The 26871-nt window shown below is 38.6% G+C and overlaps 1 protein-coding gene across 2 annotated transcripts in view; it reads left to right on the top strand.

The window, feature by feature from the left end:
* SNX9 (sorting nexin 9) overlaps positions 1–26871 on the top strand; it is a 59199-nt gene that overhangs the window by 26707 nt on the left and 5621 nt on the right. Inside the window, exons 5-15 of one of the 2 annotated variants that reach the window (XM_068677197.1) lie at positions 4731–4914; positions 5688–5838; positions 7236–7320; positions 8220–8345; positions 8655–8772; positions 11409–11539; positions 12897–13000; positions 16873–16976; positions 19632–19709; positions 24831–24907; positions 25949–26038. In XM_068677197.1, the coding sequence (XP_068533298.1) occupies positions 4731–4914; positions 5688–5838; positions 7236–7320; positions 8220–8345; positions 8655–8772; positions 11409–11539; positions 12897–13000; positions 16873–16976; positions 19632–19709; positions 24831–24907; positions 25949–26038 (1248 nt within the window). Of the gene's footprint in view, positions 1–4730; positions 4915–5684; positions 5839–7235; positions 7321–8219; positions 8346–8654; positions 8773–11408; positions 11540–12896; positions 13001–16872; positions 16977–19631; positions 19710–24830; positions 24908–25948; positions 26039–26871 lie in introns of both variants that reach the window. The other variant, XM_068677196.1, reaches the window with a different exon arrangement.

Here is a 26871-nt window from a genome sequence, read left to right on the forward strand (position 1 = left end):
CTATAAAGTCCACGCTCTGTCACAAACTTTTTTTTTTTTTTTTGAGTTAAATCAGAAGATAATAGATGGAAATCCACCATGAAGCAGCTTCTAGGTTACTTTGTCAGTGAGTAACTTCACAGGTAAAGAAATGGGATTGGAATTGGGAAATGAACAAAAAATGACCTGCTTTGCTCTTCGTGGTATGGTGGTAACCCAGTTCTTCCACCTGGATGCGAGGAGTGGCCTGTGAGTGGCCCTCGGCTACGTATCACGTGTGAGCAGGCCAAGGCCAGCTCCTTTACAGGGACTGCTTTTTGGGAAAGCGGGGGCTGGAAGTGGAGGTGCTGGGTACTGGTTTGCTCTGGAAGGAAGGAAAGGTGACAGGAGCAGCTGAGGAACAAGTATGTTCTTTGGACAGCATTGCTGCTGCCTTGCCAGCTGTGTCTGGGGGTCCTCTCCTGTGTTCATCAGCAGCAATGTTCCTGTATGTGAGCCCAGAAGGGTGGTTGTCCCTTAGCCAAGCCCATTCCCACTTTTTGTTTTTCCTGGAGGATTTCTTTAAGGACAAAATGCATTTAAATGGTGCACTGGAAAAGAGGTCCTTCCTTCAGGGGTTAAAGAGGTGCCCACAATGCCGGGGTAATGATCTACCAGGAAGTAACCCTGGACGTAAAGCAGCATGGGCATGACAGCCACTTCAGTGTCTGCTGATGTGCTCACTTGCTCCATGGTAAATACAGCTAGTGAGCACAGCTGGGGGGTGGCTGCACAGCAGGCTTCTCAGCCTTCAAGTTCCTTCTTGAAGAAAGTAAGTTGACTTTTTTTAGGGTGACTGTCTGTTTACTCTTTGTATGTACCTATTCAGAGGTGCTGTTATCCAAAGAACTTGAGGTTAATAATGTCTGAATATGCCAAACACTTCGCCTTAGTCATGTGCATGGAGACATCTGTAAAACTGGACGATAGCAAAGATATCACTTCTTGTTTCATTTATGATTCACTTGTTGAAGATACTGACTTTCCATCTCCAAGCTGAGGATTTTCCTGTTGTGGTGGAATTCTTCTTCTCATTCACCTATAATTAGATCTGTAACAACACACTAGACTTCTCCCTGCCATCCCCTAGCCCCCCACCAGTAATGATCTGGTTCTGAAGTGAATTTTAATCCTCACTTGAAGGAGGACTCTTAAAATATTTAGCAATGTGTTGCCTCTATTGTCTTTTCCCCAAACAGCTTTTTTTTTGTTCTAGTTTTTCTCCTAGAGCAGTAGGAGTGAGTCAAGCAAGGCTGTAGTAGTATACCCAAGGGAAAATTGGCTGCCTTTAAGGAGTTTATCCTTGAACTTAATCTGTTTATTTGTTTGATGTTACCTTGAGGAGCAGAGATGTAACATTTCATTTGAAGGTTGATTACTTTCTTAACTGTGCATGATGTGGCATTTTCCTTTTGTGCTTTTGCATTGGAGATTGTTTTATGTACTTGGATGTTAGGTGTGCTCTGTCAACCTCTATTGATTGAATAGTTTCTTGCAATGACTTTTTCTCTTTTCTGTGCTGACTAAAGAAAGATCAAAGCATTATCAATTTCAGTTATGGAAAACTAAAGGTGTGAGAACTTGTAATTTAATCACTTATAAAATACTTGCTGGCTTAATTAATGTTTGTTCAACTGGAGCTAAGCCACAGAAATGGTTTCTCTTACGGAGTTTGTCAGCTGCTGAGATCTGCAAAACTGCTGAATGGAGCAGAGATTACCCCTTTAACAAATGTTGTGTCTTCGCACGGGCCTCCGTGGTGTTGTGGGGGACTTTGAGGTAGCAGGCTTTTGGATTGCTTAACCCTTCTCCACACTTACTGATTTTTGGCTTCCACATAGAAGTGTCCACAGCATGTCTCTGTCTGGGCAAACATTTGACAAAACACGAAAGGAGACCTGTAAATGCTCCTTGGGACATATTGTCTATGTCCACATCCCTAACCCATCTCTCACCCTCTTCCCCTGTGCCTTTGAAAGAACTATGGGCCTGTCAGCTGAAAGAAGCTGAGTGAGAACACCATATTCCACACCTTTTATAGCCTGAGAGTGATGTGACTAGGAGAAAGAGCTTACCCCGAGCTTCCTCAGGCACCTCAGAGGTAAAACTCTGATTCGGATAGTTCTTCCTTATAGGCACAGGTGTAAAACATCTCAAAGAGTTGTTTGAGTAATCTACTTCCCCTTGCTGTATAGCATTTAATGTATATCAGCAACTGTCTGCAAGTTCAGTGATGATCACTTCTGACAGTCATTCTTCAGTGCTGTACTCAGTATTAATATTATTGCCTCCCCCTTGTTTTGCAGCAGATCTTAAGGTTTCACTGCCACCCACTCATGTACCAGATTTCACATCAACCACAGAGAAGAGGAAAACTTTACTCAGCCTCTTGGCAATCATCCCACTTCTGGGCTTTCAGTTGCCAGTGATCAGTACAACATCTATTGCAGAAGTGGATGCAAATGAATATTATGTAAACTATTATTTTCTAGATGCTCTAAGTTAGGAGTGGGAACACTTTTCGATGTGGTTGAGTTCCAGCATGTGTCTTCCTTCAGCAAAGATGATGAACTCTGATGACATGTATTTTTTTTCCCATTATGTAAACTGGTATGAGGTGAGCATCATAGGATGAGCAGGCTGGTACCCTGTAAGCTACCAGCAGCTTGTCTGTCTCTGCTGAGAGTAGGCGTCAGCTATCCAAGAATTAGGTAGGCCTCATAAGAGGCCTCAAGAATTAGGTAGGTTTGTTTCTCTCAAGTCTTCTGAATGGCAATTTCCCCTCATCTTGAAATTTTGGGCTTGATTTCCAGGTCCTGGGGACTCTGAGCCTGAAGAACAGGTGCTGTGCAGTATCAACAATGTAGGTCCAAAGCATTATCAAGCGTTATGGGTTTGGTAGTGTCTTTCAAATCTCAGTGTCAGGAGGCTTTGTTTTAGGGGAAACTAAAGCAAGAGCTCACATTGCTAAGGATTACCTCAAAGAACTATTGAAAACTAATGGATCAGCATAACTACAGCTGTGTCTGATAGAAAAGAGTGTTTGTTTCTCTGAGTGGTGGATGAAGTGTGGTGTTCTTATTATCGAAACAGCTTTGGCATTTGGTAGGATCAAGTAGTATAAAAAGAAAGTCACAGGTGCAGCTGTTTAAGTTGCATGCATGTTTTAATGGATTGAATACCTGGAAAAACTTGTAACGTTTACCTTTCGAGCATTTGTTTGTTGCGCAAACAATTTTTTTGCTCTTGTTGCTTATCAGAGAATGTTTCAAACTTGTGTAACACACCAGTTCTTACTCAGAAATTTGCAGAGAAGTGGACTTATTGGTAAGCTGAAATAAGAGTGGAGAATTTCAATGAAGAAAAATGGAATGTAGAATAGCTGCATCTTTTTTTTTTTTTTTGTAAGAAATAAGCATTCAACACTTCTGCAGGATTTGGGGAGAATAAGTTGGCTTTTAGTGGGAGTCTTATTAAATCTTCTGGCAAATGCTCTAAGCTTTGTGTCAATGTTACAGTTTCACATAAGTTGTTAAAGCAATTAATTTATATTAGGCATCACTTCTTTGATGTGCTGCTTCATGATACAGACAATGCACTGGATTTTGTAGGCTTTGAGATTTCTTTTTTTTTTCCTCCCTTACAAAACACAGTTCCTCCCTCTGCTGAACAAGACAAGCTTTGTAGGCTTTGTTTTCTTTCCTTCCCCTTCTCCTCCTCCTTCCTCCTACACTTTGCGTGGGGGGTTTTGATTTGGTTTGTGGGTTTTTTGTTGTTGGTTGGTTTTGGTTGTGTTTTTTTTTCCTATTTCTGCCACCTAGTCTGCTCCAAACACTTAGTGCACAGACTGTATTTAACTACTTGATGCTTTTTCAAAGTGTAGTGTTAAAATGAGGTTGCAGAGCAGGATGCTAAGCTATTAATTCAGTTTACTGACAGGTAGGCCTGAAAAATTAATGCAGCAGTTAGAGACACATCTGCTGTATGCTTTTTCCCTGAGGTTTCCACCTCCACAGCAACACCAGTAGAAGGGCATGTGATTACCTTCACATGCAGATTATGCAGAGGGAGTAGGTCTACACAGAGATGCTAGACTGTTTCACGATAGGTTTCTGTTTCCTTTCCTCATCTTTGCTGTAAATGAGGTAAGCTCTGACAAGGACACTGGGCGAGTTGCTGGCCATAGCTGACACACCAGTAGTGATGGTGTGGGTCATTCGCTTTTAGTAAAGCTACTAATTTGCTTTTGATAATATAAACATTCAGTTCAATACTAATCCTTGACTTCTGACATTTTGGTTCAAGCGTGCTAATTAGCATGTGAACTCTAAGTACATAAAACCATAGACATTGTACTTCTGGTTTTGGTATAAAATAATTACCATGGGTAAGAGTGCTTCTTCACACTGTTGGCTTCAAAGGCTTACGTTCCCTAAGGAGATGTAACAGATGTAACAATTATTGCCATGTACTAGCATCCCATTGCTGGAGAGCTGATCGGTTCTTCCAGGTGCTAGCTGCATTTAAGAGCTATGTAGCTGGGAACATACGATTTGTCTGCTGCTATTGAACCAAACAAGTGTGAAGTGCTCAATGCAAGCTCACAGCCTTATCAGCAGGAGATCAAAGACTGCAGGGAGAAAGTAAGTGGTCTTTATTCACTTCTTCAGCAGTTCCTTCCTTACCTTTTGTCTTCTGTTTAAACAATATAGGCAAACAATGCCAGTGATCCTTGGTCGAGCTGGAATGTTGGGAAGTCTGGGAACTGGGATAATGGAAACTCTGGTGACGGCTGGGCGACGAAACCTGAAAGTGCAGGTGGCCAGAGGAACAGTGCTTTGAATAACTGGGATACAGCAGCAGCATTTGGTCATCCCCAGGCATATCAAGGACCAGGTGTGCTAATAATACTTTTATTTTTAATAGAGTAGGTGGACAGTAGATGTGGGAACTGCCTCATCTTTCGTAACTATAGAACATTTTTTACTTAAATACAACAATAAAAAATAAATACTTTTCCTGGTAGCAAATTACCAAGTGGATAAACTGAATACTAAAATAATGCTTTTCTTTTAATACTTTTAAAATTAATTTCATTTAAAAAAAATCAGATCCACAATAACAAATGTCTCAAACCTGTATGGAAATCTGGCAAGCCAAAAAGTCTTGTGCACAAATGATCTATTCTCAGGCATGTTGTTCAACTTGCATTAACTGGAACTTAAACGCAATTGAATTTGTACCCTCAGGCCTGTGAAGTAGAAGTCTCCAAGTCCTTGATTTTTGGGAAGTATCTAGAAGTAATCTATCTTTCAGAAGGCTCCTCACTTTTTTTGTAGTAAAGACCTAAATTAGAGGAGAACTCATAACTGGGGAATACTAACCTGGAGTATATGAATGTGTAAGACCAGTGATTTATTATTTTTTTTTAACACACCAGCATCTCTCTTTAATGTCTACCTCCCTCCTCCCCTCCAATGGATTTCTAGTGTAGTGTTTTGCAGGATGTATTTGATGAGGATGATGATAACTGAAGAAGAATCAAAAAATACAAGGTTCAACTAGCTCATCAGTATTATTACATTGTTGATTGTGTATGAATGCTGAGGAGGTTGCTTCTGCTTTTTAAAGAGAAAACATTTAACTTTTTTCTTCCCCTACGTTAGCAGCTGCTGATGACGATGATTGGGATGATGACTGGGATGACCCAAAATCATCTTCACCATCTTATCTTGGTTACAAGGAGACTGAGTCGTCAGAGGCTGGGGGTCCTCAGCGTGCAAACTCTCGTGCAGCTGCTATGAAGTTACCACTTAACAAGTAATGGAAAATGCAGGATGAATGTGTATTTAATGAATTGGAATTCGTAGAGTTGTATAAATGTATTCCTATTAAACCTTATTGAAATATGCAGTGTAGATATTAGTTTGGGGGTTAAAATTGGAGGTAGATTCAGCACTGACTATTTGTGATCAGAAAATGCACATTCATGAAAGCCTGAAAGTACATGACAACCTATTTTTGGAAATGTTACACAGGCAAAAGATGCTTTTACAAGTGCTGAATTTCTGGACCCGCTGTTCTTTAAATTTTTAATTATCTTTAGCACTATATGTGCTTAGTGAAAATGAAAGGTGATGGATGGCGTGTGCATACAGCAAGACTAATCAGGCATGCTGCTACAGAACTATTGAGCAATTAGTGTTGCTAGGAGTGGAAAGATTGTTCTGCTGTCTTGTGAGTATCAGCCCAGGTTGATTCTTAAGCCATAGGAAGCTTGATTTTACTTTTGGATTGGCAAATATAGATAAAATCTTACAGTAGCATGAAGTTTGGTCTGTTATATATTATTTTATGTTGCAACTTAATGTTTGTTTATTCTAAAATTATTGTTACTCTGAGAAGTTACCCTGTGGTAATCTTTAAATGAATGAAAGCAGAACAGAAAACAGTTGTACAGTGATGGTCTCCCCAGGTACATAACTAAAATTAATGACTGGTCATGCAGAGATGGTTGATTTTGTTCATCAGTGGATGTTTTATGCAGTCTTGCAAGAGTACCTCTCCATCATTCTGACATCTTCTTGTTGCAAACTCATTTAGTTTGACCGGCATAAACACGCTTTAAGAGCATTATTTGTCTGTAAAGCAAGCCATACTTCTAGTGTTTCTGCAAGCAAACAGTAGGTAGGCAGTACTTCAAGGGCTAAGTATCTTAATTAAAAAAAGAACCACTGTTTGCTTTCTGTAAAGCTTTTTACAGACTTTAAGGACACTATGGTGGTTTTTATGTGGTTTTATTTCGAATTATTTAACTCATGCTTAGAAGTACTTGTTAAATCTACAATGTGTTGTTCTTTTGGATGATTGAATTCAAGTTGTCTGAAACAGCAAGGTTTGCATGTGTGTGCACGCTTGCAGACTGGGCTGCAATGAACAAAGTGGCAAATGCTGCTTCATGTTCTGGTATTATATTTGCTCTGATGGTCTGCAGAGCACATGTAGCTACTTCTGCCCTTCAAGAAGTGGGCTGCATTCTGTAGATAAAAGCTGGCAGTTGGTAGCTCAAACTGTTCTGCTTTTTCAGGGCAAATAGTTGATAATCCATGGTACAGTTTTCTACTCTTGAGAAATGCTAAGCTTTATTCTTAGTGGTTGGGAATTCTGTACGTGTCAAAAGGGAATGCAGAGTAAACTTCTCACTTTGTTTTCATTAGATTTCCTGGATTTGCAAAACCTGGAATGGAACAGTATCTGTTGGCAAAGCAGCTAGCAAAACCGAAAGAGAAGATTCCCATAATTGTAAGCTCTGTGTGTGTGGCTCTTGTTTGGTGGGTTGATGGTTGGTTTTTTATTATTTTTTATTGGGGGGGGGGAGGGGAGGAGGTTGAAGAGGGATGTGAAGGGAAGTGGTGGTGGTTGCTTTTTGCTTTTTTTGCTTCTGTTTTTTCTTTTAAATCTCCCCACCCTTCCATTCTTCCCCATGCTAATTGTTAGGCTTAGGCTAGTCACATGAACGTGGGTTAGGTGAAATGGGTGCTTAACCCATAACTAGAAATACAACCATCATCATGAAACTACAATATTTAAGCATTTTAATGTCACATAGATAACACTTCAGAGTATCACTGAGAAGTTTCGTCAGGGTCTAGTCCTAACTCATTTCTTCTAAGTGTGCTTATATTTTTTTTTTAAATTCTTCTTAGTTTTTCTTACCTGCATTAATTGTGGTTGTGAAAATAAGCCTTTTTGAGGTGAAGGGTGCAGAACAAATTCATTACACTGTCTATCAGCTTTTTAGATAGTTGTCAATTACAGTAGAACTGCATTCAAAAAGGCTTGCAATATTCAGTCATGATGGCCAGGTCATCTTCTGATCTAATAAACAGACTGTTCTAGATATATGCTATTATAATGAAATGTGACTGAAGTAGCAATTTCTACAATTCACTGTTCCTTAATTATATGGGAAAAATTGTAAAATACAGAGAACATGAACACAACTGTGGTGAATTATCTTTGGCTGCAAGAAACTCTTGTGTTTCCTGATTCTCAGGCTCTCACTGAAATCAATGGAGAGAATTAGGAACTTTATTTTCAAAATACTCTTAATTCATACTGAAAGTATTGTTTTCCTTGTTTGCAGCTGGAACAACATAATATGTTGAATTAAATGCAGTAATATTTGCAATTTCTTGCAGATTGGTGATTATGGCCCAATGTGGGTTTATCCTACCTCTACATTTGACTGTGTCGTGGCAGATCCCAAAAAAGGTTCTAAAATGTATGGTCTCAAGAGCTACATTGAGTATCAGCTGACCTGCACTGTAAGTGTATCTGAAACAGGATCATCTCTCTCAGAGATATGGGTCATTTCTACATATAATACAGCTCGTGTTATTTAGTAGCAGGGTTGTAAGTGATAGTTTTTACAAGTTTTCCACTAGGAAAACTTGTAAATATTGTTTTATTTTCTTGTTTTATTTTCTAGCATTTCAAGTTCTTCTGTATCTATAGACTCAAGGCTGTAAATCAGATTTTATTTATATTCCATATATTTACTGTTCTGGTCACACTTGTTTCATGTCACTCTCTCTTGATGCCTGTCAAAATTCAGAGTTGTCTTTCTTTTACAGAACACTAATCGGTCTGTCAACCACAGATACAAGCACTTTGACTGGTTGTATGAGCGTCTCCTGGTTAAATTTGGATTAGCCATTCCAATTCCATCTCTTCCAGACAAGCAAGTAACAGGTAAATGTTTCCCAGCTGTGGGTTCACAGGAAGAGAAATCAGGAGATAACTTCTGTTCAACGTTCAATTATTTCTTACGATTTGTGTTTTTTTCTGTATTATGTTTAAAGAAGATATTAAAAAAAAATACTTTTGCTAAAAAAACACCGCTACTAAACTTAGGTTTTTTATTTAAATAATTTAATTTTAAATTATTTAAAACTGGGCCACTTATTTAAAAACAAACAGTGGATTTAAAGAAAAATCCTTATTATTACAGAAGAGAATACTTACTAGAGAGAAGCGATAACTGCTTATGTTCTGTATTTGCAGTTTGTCTGAAGGAATGATTTTGAGATTTTTGGTGCTGCTTTTCTTTTTAATTTGATTGCAAAGGTGTGCTGTGTTGTAGCACCTTTAAAACAAATCTCCCTGAGGAAAGGGAGCATCCTCCTACAAATTGTTCTTAGCTTGTAAATAAAATGTTGCAGTTGTTCCTCCTACTGATTGATTTTTACAATTGTTTTAGAAAGCATCTTTCATTTGTACAATGCTGTGCTCCAGTTTCTGCTCAAGCTGGATGGGCATCATTCTCTGAAGCCTATGGAAGTCTGTTCTTAGTTCAAGGAAAGTGGGATTGGACAACTTAAATGATCGTGAATTCAGTCACTGCAATTGAATATGCTAATGCCTGTGCAATTTCAATGGTCTCTAGCTCATCTTTCTACAAGGGGGTGTGGGTTTTTGTGAAGAAACAAATGGGCACCTGTACAGAAGGAAAATGCATTACTTCTGCATGTTTCTACTGGTGTGTTTAGTTGTAGGATTTTTATAAAGCCTTTAGGACAGCCAGCTAAAACCAAACGTACGAAAAAGGGCATGTAGCCAACCATGTAGCTGTGAGCATAAAAAATGCAGCATCTCTGTCGTGTTTGAAGAAAGATAAGCATTGATGCAAATGCTGGGATAAATGCCGAGGAAACTGAAAAGTGAGGAAGTGACTTCCTCTCCTCCCCTTTGTTAGCCTCGTGTTTAGAATTCACCAATATCTTTAGACAAACTTGTGCATGTGGAGTAAAAGGAAGCCAGAAGACCTGGTGGGGTCTGTACATTTCATTGTAATTATCTTAGGACTCAGGAGTTTGGCATCTTAACTAAACTTTGCCTGTGGCTTTCTGTCTTTTGGGGTCTGTGGGAGAGGATAACTTCCCTTATTTCTTTTTGAAATGTTACAGGAAACACTGAAAAATGGTGTTTACCTTTCACACTTTTGAGGAGGGTTCTTTCTAGACTGTCTAGAAATGCCTCTTTCTGTCCACTAGTCTTAGCACTGTGAGATTCCAGCTGTCATAGCTCAGAATCATGACTTTGCTGGCAATTATATGCCTAATGACTAGCACAAAACTTCCAAATATTACTTACAGGAATGCTGCTATTTCAGTATAGTTGAAGGGTGGAATGAGGTACGAGTGTGGGTTATGTAATCTCTCTTACATAGTACTTGATATTTTTTTCTAGTTAATTTGCAGGAAATGTACCTATACTTCATTTTTCACTAATGGTGTTCTTTACTTGCTAGTCATGCCAATTTCCATATTTGCAATTGAAAATAAAACCTCACCCTTGTAGAGCTGCTGCCATAGTAACTATACAGTAGAATTACATTGAAAGTATTGAAAGTACATGCATTCAAGTTTTGTCATCTGTGCTGCTATGGAAATTAGAAGAGTTGGTGTGCTGGAAGGATCTCTCATTCCTTTCAAATACATCTTATTCACTCAGTGCTCTAGAAGTCTGATATGGTGCTTTTCTTTTTTTTATTAGAAGTGATTCTCTTAAGACTCTCCTAAACAATTTGTGTTAAACTAACAGGTTCTTGTAAATGCACAGTGCTGAAGCACTACTGGCTTAAAAAATATTTTTGATTAGTGCTAAAATCTAAATGCCAAAAAATCAGTTACTAAGTATTACATGTATGTACTCTAACCAGTTTATACATATGGTTCATTGAGATTTTTTTTAATTACTTTCAAACATTCATGGTAAATGAACAGGTAATAGATAGAATTATGTTTGTTGGAAGTATCATCTTAAAATCTGTTGTTTAAAATTGGACTGCTTACATACAAAGGCTCTGTTAGCTAGGATATGATGTCTTGGGAAGTGGGTAGTTCCTTTTTCTCTGACTCTTATGAAACTGACACTGACCAAGAATTTTTAAGACTGACAGAAAAATGCCTTCATTCTGAGTTTGTGCCTAGCTTTTCTCTTGAGTCATTTGACTATCTAATTTTTCCATCCACATGTTTATTAATCTTTTTTTTCCAAAAAGCTATTTGAACCGTGGGTAAGGATTATGTCCTTTTAGTGTTTCCTGACTATCTTTAAAAGGAGCAGTTCCCAGACTATAATCAATATACTGCACTCTAAGGTTCTGATTTGTCAGCATAATGTAAGTCAAGAACTTACTTCATGTAAGTTCTTCATCAATTTAATAACTCACTAGATGAATTACAGGATCAGTGTGTATAGATATCTATATATCTATATAGATATGCACTAAATGTGTGTGTTATGTTCACATACATAAAAAAAAAAAAAGACAAGCCGGGGTTGTTCAAGTGGAAACGTAACAATTATTGTTCAATGTGTAACAGGGCGCTTTGAAGAAGAATTTATCAAAATGCGCATGGAGAGACTGCAAGCTTGGATGACAAGGATGTGTCGCCATCCTGTTGTCTCAGAAAGTGAAGTTTTCCAGCAATTTCTCAATTTCCGAGATGAAAAGGTAGGAAAGACTAGGATTGAGGTTCTGCTCCCCCCACCCCCCTCCTTGAAATACGAATTTGGCTCCGTAACTGCCTCGTTCGTCTGCCCCCCTGTGGGCAGTAGTGAAGATCTGTAAACTGCTGGGCTTGGTGTATTTAGCTGACTGATTAAAATCAGGCATAAAGTTACTTGTCTGAAATGCTCTATGCCATTCTAACAGATGTGCTCTTGAAAGTAGCTTTGCTGCCAGTCTTTAAGAACAGTTTGTGTCCTCCAGCAGAAAGGAAACACATATAAGAGATCTTTTGGCTGTTTTCCCTAATGCATCTCTGTCAGACTTACTAATTACTGCAGTCCTCTGACTGGTACTGCTTTGCTAACAGAAGCTGTTTCACAGCGGAACTGGCGTGTCTGATCCTGTATTATACTTAAAAACAAACAAAAAAAAAATCCCAAATGCAGTTGTAGATGGAATCAATGGTAATAGGATTATGCTGCAGTCTTATCTGATAAAAGAAGCCCTTTTGATTTCCTCCCTGCCTCCTCCCTTCATTTCTTTATGGGTTTGTTTTTTTGATTTAGTGTTTTCACCTTCAGTAAATAATAGTTTCCTTGTGATTTGAGCTGCAGCTCCATTAATAATTTAGCTATCTACTGATGAGGAAATAAACAGGAAAATTCCATTCTTTTTTCCACAAAATAATTATACTAAATACACAGACATTCTCCTCAAAAAGTAAATGATCCTTGGAGGTTTTTAAGACCAGACTGGATAAAGCCCTCAGGTCACACCTGATCCTTTTTGAGCTGGAGGTTGAACTACAGACCTCCTGAAGTCAATTCCAAACTTGATTATTCCATTAAGTAAAGGTTTAATAACATAATAATTGCAGTCCTAATGAAGTGCTGTTTGGATGGCCAGTGGAGAGTTGTATAATTGTGCTAGTTAATCAGTGGTTCTTAGCGTCTAACTTACAGAGTGATGTAAAAAGAACAGATGTGATACATCTGGAATATTTTTTTTGTCTGTTCCCATTAAGAACTTAATATGACAATTGCATAATAGTCTCATGATCATCTTGAGTAGGTTCTGAAATCAGCACCATCACATGCACATACTGCTGAAAATAATTGTCCTTAAACTGTATTTCAGTAATATACAAAAAGGGTCTGTTTACCCCCAGAATCTAGAAAACAAAATGCACAAGGAGGGGGGAGGGTAACTCTAAGAAACATTGTCCCTACTGAAACTTCAGTTTAAAATGTTTTCATGTATGGGTGGTCTTTGTCCAAGAGATTTCATTCACTGCTTCAGCACATGTCCTTAAAGTTTGGTGAAAAACAGTGGTCAATTTTTAATTTTTTCATTCCTCAAGGAGTGGAAAACTGGAAAGCGGAAGGCAGAAAAAGATGAAACTGTAGGAGTCATGATCTTTTCTACAATGGAACCAGATGCTCCTGACCTGGACATGGTAGAAATGTAAGCTGTTGGTTTGGGTTTTTTTGTTTGTTTGTTTTAAGCTGTTCGATTGTTTCTGTTGGTTGGTTGGTTTTATTTTTTGTTTTTGTTTTTTTTCATGGGTATTATGTGTTTGTATAGGCAACATATACTGATTTAATATAAAACTAAAATAGTAAGTATGCACACATACATTCTTGTATTTGTAAAGGTGTTTATGAAGGCAGAGCTGCAAAACTTCTTGTGTGAGATCTTCCTATAAACTCTCCAAAAGGTGGAATTCTGTGTGATGTCTCTTTGACTTCAGTGGCTGAATACTGATCTTAAAAATATTTATGCATAACTAGTTGATGAGGGATTACTGACAGATCCCATGGAATTATATTTTGTACTGCTGAGGGGCTATATTTTGTTCTTTAATCCTTCAACTGTGAACAGTTCTGAAGTGTGCTAGACCTGTCAGGTAGCTTAGGATAACAGCAAACCATCATGGAAAGCAGTATTTCTGTGTTTAAGAAACAAACAACAATAAACTACTACTTGAGTAGAATACACGCACACTATTATTCTAACGGCTAAAATGCAGGGAAAGCAATTACAAATGAAAAAATATTGAAATGATCAAACCTCATTTTAAATGGGTTACTACATTTTTGGTATTGTCCTGGAAGTGTAAATGGATATATATTTCTCGTGTGTGTGTGTGTAGCATACCTGCACTGTTTGTGTGTAGTTCTCTGTGGCAGACCTTGGGTTCCACTCTCTATGGAAGACTGGGTTTACTCTGCAGCCTTTATTTCACTCCTTCAGGCTTAATCATTTTTCTTAGAAGATATATGTAGTATACGTGACACACTTTCCTTGCTGTTGTGGAACACAAAAACTTGGAAAATGTTTTGGGTCTGAAATAGTGGATAAACTAGTGGGGCAGAAAGAGAAGTGTTTATAGCAGCAAAACAGTGGCATGCCTTCACATGGAAACAGCCCAGCATATGGACTTTATCCAAGTGGTGCAGTGCCTTTTAAGGTACGTGTAGTAGCTGTGCTGTGGCAGTTGTGTACTCATAAAAAGGACAGATGTTTGTAGGTCACTTCCACTTTATTTCAAACTTTTCTGCTTTTCTCAAGTGATGTGCTTTCATTACCCCCGTGGTATGAAAGCTGAGGAGGTGAACCAGAGGGAGGAGTTTGTGCAGAAGGGTACTTCTAGTGTATACCTATAGGCATACAAGTTAAATCCTTGTAAAACTTCATTCAGCGTGCCAGCTTTTTCTGTTGTTCATACACGGGGCTTGGGTGCCTGACACTGAATTGCACTTTAGGTATCTGAACATAAATGGCTTGAATTCCTCCTGATATACCTGAGAGGGAACACTGATCTGAACACTAGCAAGAAGCCCATCACTTCTCTGATGCTGGCTGAGGCTGCCAGTAAGACAGGCTTCATGTAGTGGCATCACTTTGCTGCTTCTAGGCCTGACCCCATCAGTCTTGTTACTGCTTCTGTGGGAAACCCCCATTGCAAAATGGGCGACTCCACCAGAGCCTGCTGGCAGGTGAGCTGTGCTGGAGAATATGACCAGCTTCTGTGCTGATAAGCAGTCCCTGGATGCTGAGGGCAGGCGAGCTGCCTATGGGGAATGCTTGCCAGAGGGTTCTGGCTCCTGGGCTGGGGCAGGCAGCCCGGGGTGGTGCTGGGGGCCTGGCTGCCTGATTTGCTGGGGGGCCGTGGCACCACAGGCATGCACACCACGTTCCAGAGCCTGGGAACCTCTCAGGGTGCTATTGGAAAACGCACGTAGGAACACATACTAGTACAGGTATTGTCATTTGGCTAGTCTGCTCTGTCACTGATCCTATGCTGTTAACAGTAACAAAGAGGTGGTTGTACACCTTAATCAACATTTTTTTAGTTGGGAAGGAATAGTTAAAAGGGGAGCCTCCAAGTTTAAAGGGTAAGGAGGTCCTGATTCGTGTAATGAAAGAAACTTGAAAAGTCTACATAAATGTATCTTAGCTTAACAGATAACCTCATGGTTTCTTTTACTTCAAAGAAAAGAATATTGTGACTGTAACATGCCAATGTTTCCCAAAGTCAGCCCAAAAATAGGGCTGCTTCTGTAATCACTTAAAGTGATGGCATCTTCTGGAAAAACAAGAATGAAAATAATACAGTGAGAACAGCTTGCTGAATCTTTGAAACTAGTCAGCTTTATAGCGTTGTTGGTATAACATTAAGTATTTTGGAGAAAGCTCTTTCCATCTTGATTTTTTTCCTTTTTTTTTTTTCTTTAGTTCAGGCTCCCTCATTTAATAGTTGTTCTAAACTTGTGGTGTTATGCATGAAAAGAGAAAAGCAGCTCATGCATGAGCTTCAGCAGACAGTTTCATAATAATCTTAAACTCTTTGGCCATTGTTTTTTTTCTGTCACCTTACCTTTCTATTTTCTGTACAGGGGTTTTTGTTGCTGTTGTGCCAGGCTGGGAAAAGGAAGATGCAGTGATCTGTCTACTTAGTTTCCCAGAAGATCACTTAGAGCATCTCACTAGTTCTAAGCAAAGTAGATACAGTAGTGATAGTAGTGAAGACTGCATGTAAATCTTGATGCTGCATTGAGGGCCTTGCTGGAGGTCAGTCAGGTGTCGTTTCTTTCTGTGAAACTGCACAATTTCACTTTGTTCACCTGTGTTATTCCATAGTCTATTTGGGTGTGCAGCTGTGGTGTATTTTTGTGTCTTTCCTCCAATGGTTTGTTCTCTTCCCAAAGAGGATAACTTTGAATAAAACACAAAATATTATTTTTATAGTCTCAAAAGCCATAACTTCCATAACTGGGCAAGCCAACTTGATAACAGTTCCTAGGTGAGAATTCTTCAGTGTTGAATAGTTCTTGAATGAGAAGATGCTATTTACTGAAACAACTTTGGCAGTCTTTTGATCATGATACCATTAAAAGAATGATTTGCTACTGGGGAGACTAGGGTAAGACAAGGGCTTCTTGGAAAGTCCAGGTTGTTTCTGTGCAGGTAACTCATCAGGCAGAGTCACCAGCTGAGGGCAGGAGGTGCAGATGGGGCTATGGGAGTTTGGGCTGGAGCTGCTGGGACTCCGACTCTGGGGGTTTGCAACAAGGGTCACCTTGTTGAGAGAGCGAGAGGCCAAGGAGCTGTCTCGTACAGGCTTTGGTTGAGAGCACTTGTAAGATCTGATGTAGTTTGAATAATTCACATTGAAAATTACAAAACGTGTCTAGTTTTCTTTTGTAAAGTTCATGAAGTATTGCTGTGTATTCAGTGCTACATTAAGTGGAAAAGTTTTGGTAGCTGTATGAAAACAGAGGGGTAAAAAGACACATGCAAATAAAGAATTCTCTTTTGAGCATAACTAATGTTTTTTTCCTCTCTAACACAACTGAAAACAGTAGTATTGTCAATACAATATGTAAGCTTAAGTTTATATTTCCCCAGAAGAACTACTGTAAATTTTATTCCTGTCAACGTGGGGTGCTTCTGCTTGTGTTCAGTGCTTTAGGGATGCATTCCCTTCAAATCAGATTTTGCTGCTCTGTTCTTTGATCCCAATGTGGTGGATGTTTAACTACTAGTGTTATTTGTTTGCTTGCTTTGTTTCATCTCCAAGGTAAGAATCAATAGTAAGAATGACAGTCCAGTTCTACACGTTTATCAGAGGGGGAGAAAAATAGAATGAAAAATGCCTGGAAGTGAAGATGGAAATTCTGTCCTCAGTGAAATGACAGTGATTTCATGGAATGTATTTCTTTGATTTTTAAAGCATAGGTGACACTCCTAAATATTTCAGTATTGCGTTTAAAGTTAGAGTAACGCATCTGTTTAAACTGCTTTCTGTTTTTCCTTTTTTCCAAATACTATAGAGAACAGAAATGTGATGCAGTGGGTAGATTCACCAAAGCAATGGATGATGGAGTTAAAGAGCTGCTGACAGTGGGACAAGAGCACTGGAAGAGGTGTACAGGGCGTAAGTATTCCTTCTGTGTTTTCAGTCTTGTTTCTCTGATGTGGGTTTTTTTTATATATGGAATTTGAAACACAGCTTAAAACTAAAGGAAATCCTAAATTATTATGAGAATCGTATGTCTTTCTTGCTGCTTTCAGTGTCTGAAAGTATAAGTTATGTTTTGGTTTGTCTTTTTTCCCATAATAGAAATATCTGGTCCCTGCCCATAGTTTTAAAAACAGTATAAGTTAAATAATTCTAATCATCCATGTAAAATCCTTGCTGTACCTGTTCTATTATGTCATTCATCTGCATTCTAGTGACATGGGCAAAGTAGATCAGTCTCTTTGATCAAGTCATAAAAGGTTACACTTTATTAACACCTTATTCTTGCATGCCAGGAGGAGTAATCTAAAGATGGAAAGAGTTTAAAAAGCAGGAAAAAAAAAAAGGAAAAACAAAAAAAAATCAAGAAACTTGATTATAACTTATCCTTCAGCCCAATTCTTTTTCTTTTTTTTTTTTTTTCTCTCTCCTATCTTGTCTCTTCCTTTCTGCAGATATTTAGGGTTGCAGAACTTCACACCAAGTCCCTATGACTCTGCCTGGGCTCTAATTTCCTAGTCCACAGCAGTATTCAGTGTTTGTGGCCACCACAAGGCAGCTATTGAAAGGAAGCAGGTACTACAGCTGAGGATCATAATAAACACTTCATGGCAGGCTGTAGTGTCTGGCTACCAAAGACCCATCACATAAATCTCCTCAATGTTTCCCCCCACCCCTTTTTGTTTTGTTGCCTCTCCTTTTTAATTCTCACCATAAAAAAAAATAAAATATATATATACATATATATCCCCAGCCTAGGAGTAAGTACATCTCCTGAGCTATCTCTTTGCTACTACCTGATCTTACATTGCAGTTGAATATCTGGGGCTGACCAGAAAGAACAGGAATGTAGGAGCTCAGTTTCTTCTAGCAGTGATTACGTTAGCACCTGCAGGATACTGTTTTAAATTATTTACACTCTCCACTTGATTAAGATTGGAGAGTGTAAATAATGTAAATAATAATGTCTTCTATACATCACTGACCTTTCTGGTTCTAAGGTCAAAGACAGACTAAGCCTTAAATCTCTTATCTCACAGGACGCACAGCTCTAACACTGTACATCTCTCACTTCACAAGGGAATCACTGAGGGGAAAGCAAAAGGCAGGGGAAGGAAGAGGGTCTCAGGAAAGACTAGAAGAATAGTGTTGCTTTGCAGTCACGGTAGAAATGACCAAAACACCATAGTTAAGGGATGGCTGTGACTTGTGCTTACAGTGGGAATTCAGTATTTTGTTCACTGCTAAAATCTCCTTAAACGTATGGCAGTACTGCTTTCTGTATGGAATGATTCTTCCAATAGCCACAGCTAATAATTAGCTTGCCTAAATACAGTAAGTCAAAAGTGATAGTGTTGGCAGTTTTAATTTTTAATATGTTCTTACGGAACAGAAAAAGGAAGACTTGCAAATCTGGACTTGCAAAACTGAAGAATTTCAGTAGTCTCTTAAAAATTGAATTTCCATATCAGCTCTAGTCACAACTCCTAGTCAGAATTATTTTTGGCACTTCCTGAGCAATACTTAGGTGCATTCCATTTGATAATATTTAAATTGACTGACAATGGGAACTTCTAAAATGCAAGTGAGGAAAAAACAGGATGTTCTTCACTGACGTTATCACTGCAGATTCAGTAATGAGTTAATGGCTGATAACAGAGCTTTAGGAGTCTGAATGGTACTTGTTCCATAAGGAAATATTAGTTTTCATAACTCTAGCTCCTGGCAAAGAATTTGATACGAGATGATCAATAAAATCACACTCTTTTTTTTATGTTAGGGTCCCCCTGAAAACCCGATTATGAGATTCTGGAGCAACTGAAAAATGCTATTTACCCAGACAGCATATCCTGTGAACACAGTTGTCTGACAATAAAAAATTACTCTTTTTTTCTACTGACATAGGTAGTTTATAAAACAAACAAACAAAAAAACTGACAACAAACAAGCTGTTTTAGCTCTTCAGATTGTTTTTTAGGCTTCTTAGGTGGTGGTAGTCAAAATGTTAATAATGAACACATACTCAAATCAGTTTATTGACTTCATTGTGAGGATGCAATTTATGCATGCATTTTTAAAATTCACTTTATAAATCAATTTTATAATTCAGATCCCTGCATCAACTTTTATTCCTTGATAATCTTGGTTTCTATCAAATCCATGATTTGAGGAGAGTTTAGGTATTATGGGTCTGTATGATAATCCCCTCTTTAAAATAGTTAGATTTCTGCTTCATGTCACTGTTGCCCTTTTTTTATAGGGGGTGGGGGAGAAGAAATTCTCACTGCCTAAACTGGAAGGCTGAGCTGGGAGTGCAGTGAGATTTTTACAGCATTCACACACTGTTATTCAACTATTTGTGCCTTTTGAGAATCCAATAGCTTTATTCAGTTTTGGAACTTGTGTAGCAGGAAAGGGGGGGAATGAGAATGCAATTGTAAACACTTCACTAGCACAAATGTACTAACTGTTTTCGACATTAGCTTCTATCAAGTTTTGGAAATGCTACAGACTTAATCTTGTGTGTTTTGCTTCTGTTTCCCTCTTTTCCCATCCCTTTATCCCTTTCAGCACTACCTAAGGAATACCAGAAGATTGGAAAAGCACTGCAGAGCCTGGCGGTGGTCTTCAGCACTAGTGGATACCAAGGTAATTATTACAGCTTCATTTGTACTTTACTTTGCAAAAGATATTTAAATTATGTCATGCAACGTTTTTTGGCAAAGGTCTCAATGCTTTCCTCTTTGAATTTAGATGTCAGTTGTGTTTCTGGAAAAATACCAAAACCATGTATATTACAGGGTTTCTTATATTCTAGTCTGTGGTCTTGTTTTGTTTTCTCTCGTTCTGTAATCATGTGGTGGGTTATTAGTGGTAGAGTTTAGTTAGATCTTACTAACGTGTAATCTGCTCACTGACCCGACTGACAAAACATGCTGTAGCATTTTAGTGACCTATATTTCTGTCATATCAAACAAAAAAGGAGAAAATGCAGCCTTGAAAATAGCTGCCACAGAAGTACTTGGTGACACAGCAATTCCACACAAGGATGGAAAACTTTTGTATGCCATTATCTGAAGTGGAGGGTTGACTACTGTAGCCTGTTCTTGTCTTTCACCCTTCTCTCTTTCTTTGAGAGCCCTGAAACAGAGCTTGTCACATTAGGCATGAAAGCTGCGGGAGAGAAATGTAGGGAATCAGTTGCAGTTTCTTTTTGCAAACTTCTCAAAGTTCTAAAATTTAGTCTTTAAACAAAGTTACAATCGTGCTCTGTTATGCTAAATTCTGCCACTGTTTTCTATTTATCTGGAAAACATTTTTCATATCCTAAAGGAAGCGATTTGGGTCTGTTTTCTCTGCGATTCTTAGATCAAATACATTTTTTTTCCTAGATTTAATAGCAAAATTATTCTAAAACATAGCATAGAGGCTTACTCTAATCTTCGTATCTTAGGACTTTTAGTTAAACAGTACCTGTTTTGACTACCTGTCTATCCCTTGCTCTGTACTCTTAAAACTTGTTGCCCCATAATCTATATATTAAAATGCAACTAGTTCTGAAACTCAGGAGCTCTGCTGCTGGAAATGCTGGAAATAGACATTGTACTCCTTGTAGTTTGTTCTCATCTTTGTACTTGCTGAAAATGTTACTTTTGGATGTAAGAACCAAGTAGTGGACTTGCCTGCTTTTCTAACCCATTGTGGGTTAGAAAACTGTAAACTTCAGACAGATCTGTGCATTGAACGGACTGGGCAAGAGACCTAAACTCCTGGATTTAAACTGATGGATGCAACTTTCCTGATCTCAATATTCAAAGGTGGTACTGGACCTTTTTCTTCAAACGAAGTACTATCTAGGCTGAAGATGGGGTGTGTTTTTTTCTGGGCTGTTGTTGAAGAGGATTGTTTCCTTCAGCCATACTTAAAGGCACTGAGTTCCATTTCTCTTAGTAGCTGAATCTCTTCATCCTCTTCTTTGTAATACTGACTCAGATACCCATCTCCCTTGTGCATATGTACCTTTGAGGATTAAGTTCTCAAAGTTTAAGTGTGTAGGTCATTGAAGGTGACAACGATTGATTTGGTTACATGAACGATTTCAGCTACTGGTAGCTGACTTCTAACAATGTATCTGGTATGTCAGGTGGTTCATTTGCACAGTTCGTATGGGACGCATCTGTTGTCCTTACCTCTTTCATCAGTGCTGCCTGCTTGCTCTGCAAAGCCTGGTGTGGTGAATGTCTACTGCCTTCTCCCCGATCTTCAGCCTAAAATGTTTAAGATAGCACTAGTCTAGAAGGGCTTGTTAAACTGACTCTGTTACACAATTTTTATTATGCTGCTGAATGAGTCTTATCAATTTGTTCCCACCCACAGTGCATATAAAAAATTCGGCCCCAGTATTTGTGGAGGTAAGGGTACATTTAAAACTGTTAATGACACATTAAAAGTGTCTCCTTTTATTTCACCATGGGCCTATACACTGCCAAGTCTGTTTTAGGCACGAGTGCTTTTTAAGTGTGATCCTGATCCCAAAAGCATATTGGACAGTTCCAAAACATGACTGGAAGTGTCACACAGCCTAGCACTACATTGCCTATCTTGTTGCATCGTGTGATGCTCTGAGGTTAATGCAGCATGGCTTCTCTTCTGTGGTGCCAAATCTAGGTGAGTTTTCTATACTAAGAAAACATGAATGGCTATGGAATGCCATTCAACCATAGTGAGATCTCCTAATCCTACATCACCCCTGAAGCATTTTCCTGGGCAGTTGCATGCAAGTTTCACGATAATACCAGTTAGCAACAGGCACATCTTTCTTTCTGTGCTGCTTCTGCAGTGAATGATGTCAATCTCAGACGTACTTCTCAGAAAAAATATCTTGCTATGTGTTGTTCCGCAGTACATCAATCATAATCTTTTTTTCTACTCCCTGATTTCTCTTCAAACATGCTTTGGTGGAGAGAGAATGTTTTTTTGGCAAGAGTTTTTTCTGCCAATCTGCTATCCTAATAAAGCCTTGCAGATTATTAGTTCCCTCAGTATGCCTGGTGTATTCCCAAAAAGGTGATTACCACTGCCATTTATCAACCAGTTAAACTGATAAGAGATGCTCCTCAAAACATCTCCCTAAGACTCCTCATACTTCTACGTCTTCCTTCATCTCCCTTCTGTCAGCATGGCAGCTTGTGAAGCAATGAAATGATCAATTTCTCCTTGTGGTTGAGCTAAAATATCTGTAGAATATTATCAGCCATTTTAACTGGTCTTTTTCGAAGTGTCTTTAACTGATGCTTCGAAGCCTTCTCTGTTTCTCTTGGGGATACAGGTAATGCACACTGCTCTATAGTTTTGTTGTAAATGTCAGTAGCATGTTGGTTAGGGCTTTCTGCTTTTCTTGTTGATGAAAGCGCCCCTGACATCCTGGTACAGCCTTGCACTGGGACCCAGCTCAGTCCTTGTGGTTCAAGTTAAGCAGCCCATTCGCAGCTTCACATCTTTTACAGTTCTCTAGAAGGTGAGAAAGTTAGAAATGTGACCTTGTCCAAGTAATCAGATTTTTAGCAAAACCCATGCTGACAACACTTAATGGCAGCAATCTGCTGGTGGAATTCAAGTTGCGTTGATGGGTGAGCATGTGGAGTGTATGCAATAACTTCAAAAAGTGGCGTGGTATAGGGAGTGACTGACTGAGCATGGCATGACTCTGAGGATACATATTAAAACGTGAAGGATGCAGCAAGCAACAGGTGAAATCTGACTCTTTAAGGCTGCCCTGGCGTGACCTGAGAAATAGACTGTAGAAGACCAGGATGCAGCATGAGGAGCTGCAGATACTCATCTACCACTTGTGTGCCTATCTATTGTTGGGATCCGCTGTCTGGAACAGTTTTTACATCAAGGGTACACTTCTGTAGGAGAGTGAACACCTCTGCTAGTAGTAGAAATTCTGAATAAATTCTGTTCCTTCTACAAGCTGACTCTGTGCCCCACTGCCCCACATGAGAGAGATTTGGAGGGTTTAACTAGATTCTTTGCCACTGCAGTCCCATGGGTGAGTTCTGCACACAAGTGGCAAGTTACTTTTTCTACTCAAATACTCTTCTTCCTTCTTTGTATTCAGGTAGGACAAGATATTTTCTTTTTACAGCATTACAACGTGAATAGCAATGTCTAGACCAGTCTTGTTTCTGAATCAAGCTGAAGCCATGCCATGTTTTTGTCCCCAAAACCTAGCAGTTGCCTAAGCAGCACTTAAGCTAAAGTCAAGGTTTTGTGGTTACTTCTGTGTAATTCCAAATTAATGAAATAATTTCTCTACCTGATTGAAATTGATATGTTTTTTTTTTTATAGTTTAACATTGAGAAGATAACTTCCAAATTCTGCAGTTTTTAGGTCTCACAATGAGATTCGTGTTGTTTTTTCTTATCCAGACCGGCTTAAATAGTAGAAAGCCATTTTCTAGTGATATTTGTATTGCTGGATTTACTAGTGCTGAGGATCAGTAGCTTTCTGTCAAAGCTTTTGGCTTCATAAAAACAGTCTAATGGAAAAAATTGATTGAAAGACCTGAAGCAGTATTTAGTCATTACCCTGTTTCCTTTAGGACACGCTAAAAAGAAAGAATCCTATATAATAGATCTTCAGTAGATTATTTTCTTTGTCATAATAAAATAAACTATTCTAATGTTCAAACCACTCATTAAAGAAATCAATGTTTGGTAATTTTCAGTTAAGTCACTGATTAATGTCTATGGAATGAAAACAAAATGTTCTTAAGACTATTAACTGTGCCAAATACCAGAAGATGTCTGAAAGAATAACTTTTTCTTAAGCTAATATTTGGTATCTCAAATTATACCTTCCCCCTTCTCTACCTCAATTTGCGTTCCGTACTGTTGACCACATGCTTTGGACAAGCTAACAAGGACGGAAAAAAATGGTGTTTTGGGAAGGTGAAGTGACATGAAAAAACAAGAATGTAAGGCTTGTTTCCGTCTTTGTCCCATGTAGCCATGTCCTGCTAGCAATACAGTGTTATGAGCACTTGTGGTGTTGTCTAGCTTAGGATTTGTGGTGATGTTTGTATTTTTAGATGTAGCTTGTGGGGCCTTTGCTTTATTTCACGTCACAATAAAAGTTAGAAACTCATTTTCAAAAAGATTCTTACAGAGCTTGAGAATGTTATCCAATAGTTCTCTAAAGGCCGAAAAATTTTGTTGGCAATGAAAAAAAAAGTTATTTGAGCCTCCTTTTCCCTCTCTGGCCTTTTAATAATTATGATCCAGGACTGCTGAAGAGCTTAAGGTTATTTTCACTGCTCCATAGGGCATTGTGGAGAATTTACTGCTTATCAGGTATGAAAATCACTTGTTAAAAACCAGAACAGTGGATCTCTTTGGAGCTTTGGTCTATCTTCTGGTGTCACCCTCCTTGTGTTCCCTTCCTTCCAGTTCTGGTAGGCTTCCTGTTCTCCCCTGTGGGGGAATCCCTGTGTATTTAAACTACATAAAGCTATGAAATGTGGAGCTGAATAGTGTTACTATAGTAGAACATGTTACAAATAGTCCCTTCAGCATTCATTTTGTACAAGGTCTTAGAAGTTTTCCTCCTTTAATGGTATAAAACCAATGTTTTTGCAACCTCTTTATTATTCCCAGTTATAAAATGGTGAGTGGATATTATTATTACAAAATAAGCTGTTTTAGAAACTTGCCTTGAATCAAGATATGACCTTCAGTAATTTGAAAACTGGTGTTTACTTCTAGGGGAATCTGATCTCAATGAAGCAATAACAGAAGCAGGGAAAACCTATGAAGAAATCGCCAGTCTCGTAGCAGATCAGGTATAAGCATTAAGAATACATTGACGTAGTGTGTACAAACATGCCTCCTGTGTGGAGAACTTCTGACTTGTCTGTTTTGCTTTCCTGTTAAAACCTAATAAATGCTAACGCTGCAGACCGCTTAAGTGAAAGTACTGTTAATGCTTTTAAATGCACCCTCATCTTCTCTAGTATGTCTGCCCTGGGGAGAAGTAATGGGGAGGGTATTTTTCTTGGATCAGAAAAATGACATTCTGCTTTCTGAAACACAAAAAGGTTTGCTTTCTCTTTAAATGTCCTTGTTTCCTGATGTCAGTGAACTGTCTTCATAACTGATACAACAGAGTGAGATTTAATCAACGATGGGGTTTCGATTTTTCTCTGCATTGCCCAAATATCTACAGGATCCAGATCTTGCTACTTTTCATTGTCTGGACTTGCAATTGCCTGCTTCAATAACAATATGTCTTAAATAAAACTTGATTTTATGTCAGTGTTCAAGTTATAGATGCGTTTTTACAGTGTGTTAAGCTTAGTCTCTATACTGGGTCTGGCTGGGATGTTAACTCCCCTTCTAATGAGGGGGCAGTGAGAGAGCAGCTGTGGTGGAGTTCAGCTGCCTGGCATGGTAAAACCACCGCAGCCTGCAAAATATAGAGCCTGTCAATTTTGATGTTGAGTAAGTTGTTTTTAACCAGCTTTCCAAGTCAGCAACTAAGATGATGTACCCATGCATGTAGGTGTCCGTATGTGCAAGGACATCATTGCTTGAAATTGCCATTGCTAGGACTGGTAACTCCAATAAAACGTTGAGGTAAAACACCTCACTTCGTAAACCAGTGTTAAAACAAAGATCGGAGGCATCTGCTCTCTGGTGCTCAGTGCCTAACTCCAAAAAGCTTGTATCTCAATAAGGACCTGTTTAACTATAGAAAAATCTGCAATAAGCAGTAGAGATTTTTCTTCCCTCTATTCTTTCCTCCCCTTTTTTGGCATCGTCATTTCTGGGTCTGTGTTATTACTGTCATGGATATTTTTACTAATGTGTACTTTGTTTATTAGCCGAAGAAAGACCTGCACTTTCTGATGGAAACAAATCATGAATATAAAGGATTTCTTGGTTGCTTCCCTGACATCATAGGAGCTCATAAGGTATGTGAGGGTGCCTTTCCTGGAAAGGGTTGGGCAGTGGGAAGATCTGCATGGGGAGCAGCAAAAGTGGTGGTATGGATCACTGCATGTGTGTGACAGCCTGGCCCCTGATTCCAGTCACACGGAAAGTTTCTGTGAGACTGGCGTGTTCATTATTAAAATGTTTGGGGGGTGGGGAGGAGGGGAAGCTAGAACTTGTCTCAAGATTTGAGGATACCTCTACTGTCTGCTATGGTAGAACATTAGAAGCTTCAGGGTTTTCTCCATGAGCGCTTTGCATGCCTACATGGTGAATAGCAGTAGTAAAAATTTCTAGTATTTAGGAATCTTACGTGGTTATTGATAACACAGCATAGTGGTATTGTAGGAAAAAGTGTGTACACTTGCACGTTTTGCTCACTAATACATGATAATCATGGACTGCCTAGAAGTGTCTTAATATTTAAAAAAAAAAATACTTTGTTCCCTGTACTATGAAAGTCATCAAATAGTAAAACAATAAAATTGGCTATTATGTCTAGTTTTGAATATTCTGATTTTCTATTTTTATCCTAGAGTTGTCCTCATGTTCATGTGCTCACTGTTTTATGTTTCAGGAAACTACAAATACTTGAAGTATTAAACACGTACACACAAATATTTTTTCTACTACTGGAAATATTAAATGTATAAAACAACACATTTTTGCAAGACCAAAAACATAAAGCATATCAAATCTATGTGCATTCTTTCTTCAGGACTTTAATGGTCCCCAATGGCACTGAAAACCTTTTGAGGAAAGTAGCATAAATAAAATGCAGAAAAAATGTGCTGAAAACCTGAATCACAAACCT

This window comes from Anas acuta, chromosome 3 (assembly GCF_963932015.1).
Source record: "Anas acuta chromosome 3, bAnaAcu1.1, whole genome shotgun sequence".
Lineage (NCBI taxonomy): Eukaryota > Metazoa > Chordata > Aves > Anseriformes > Anatidae > Anas > Anas acuta.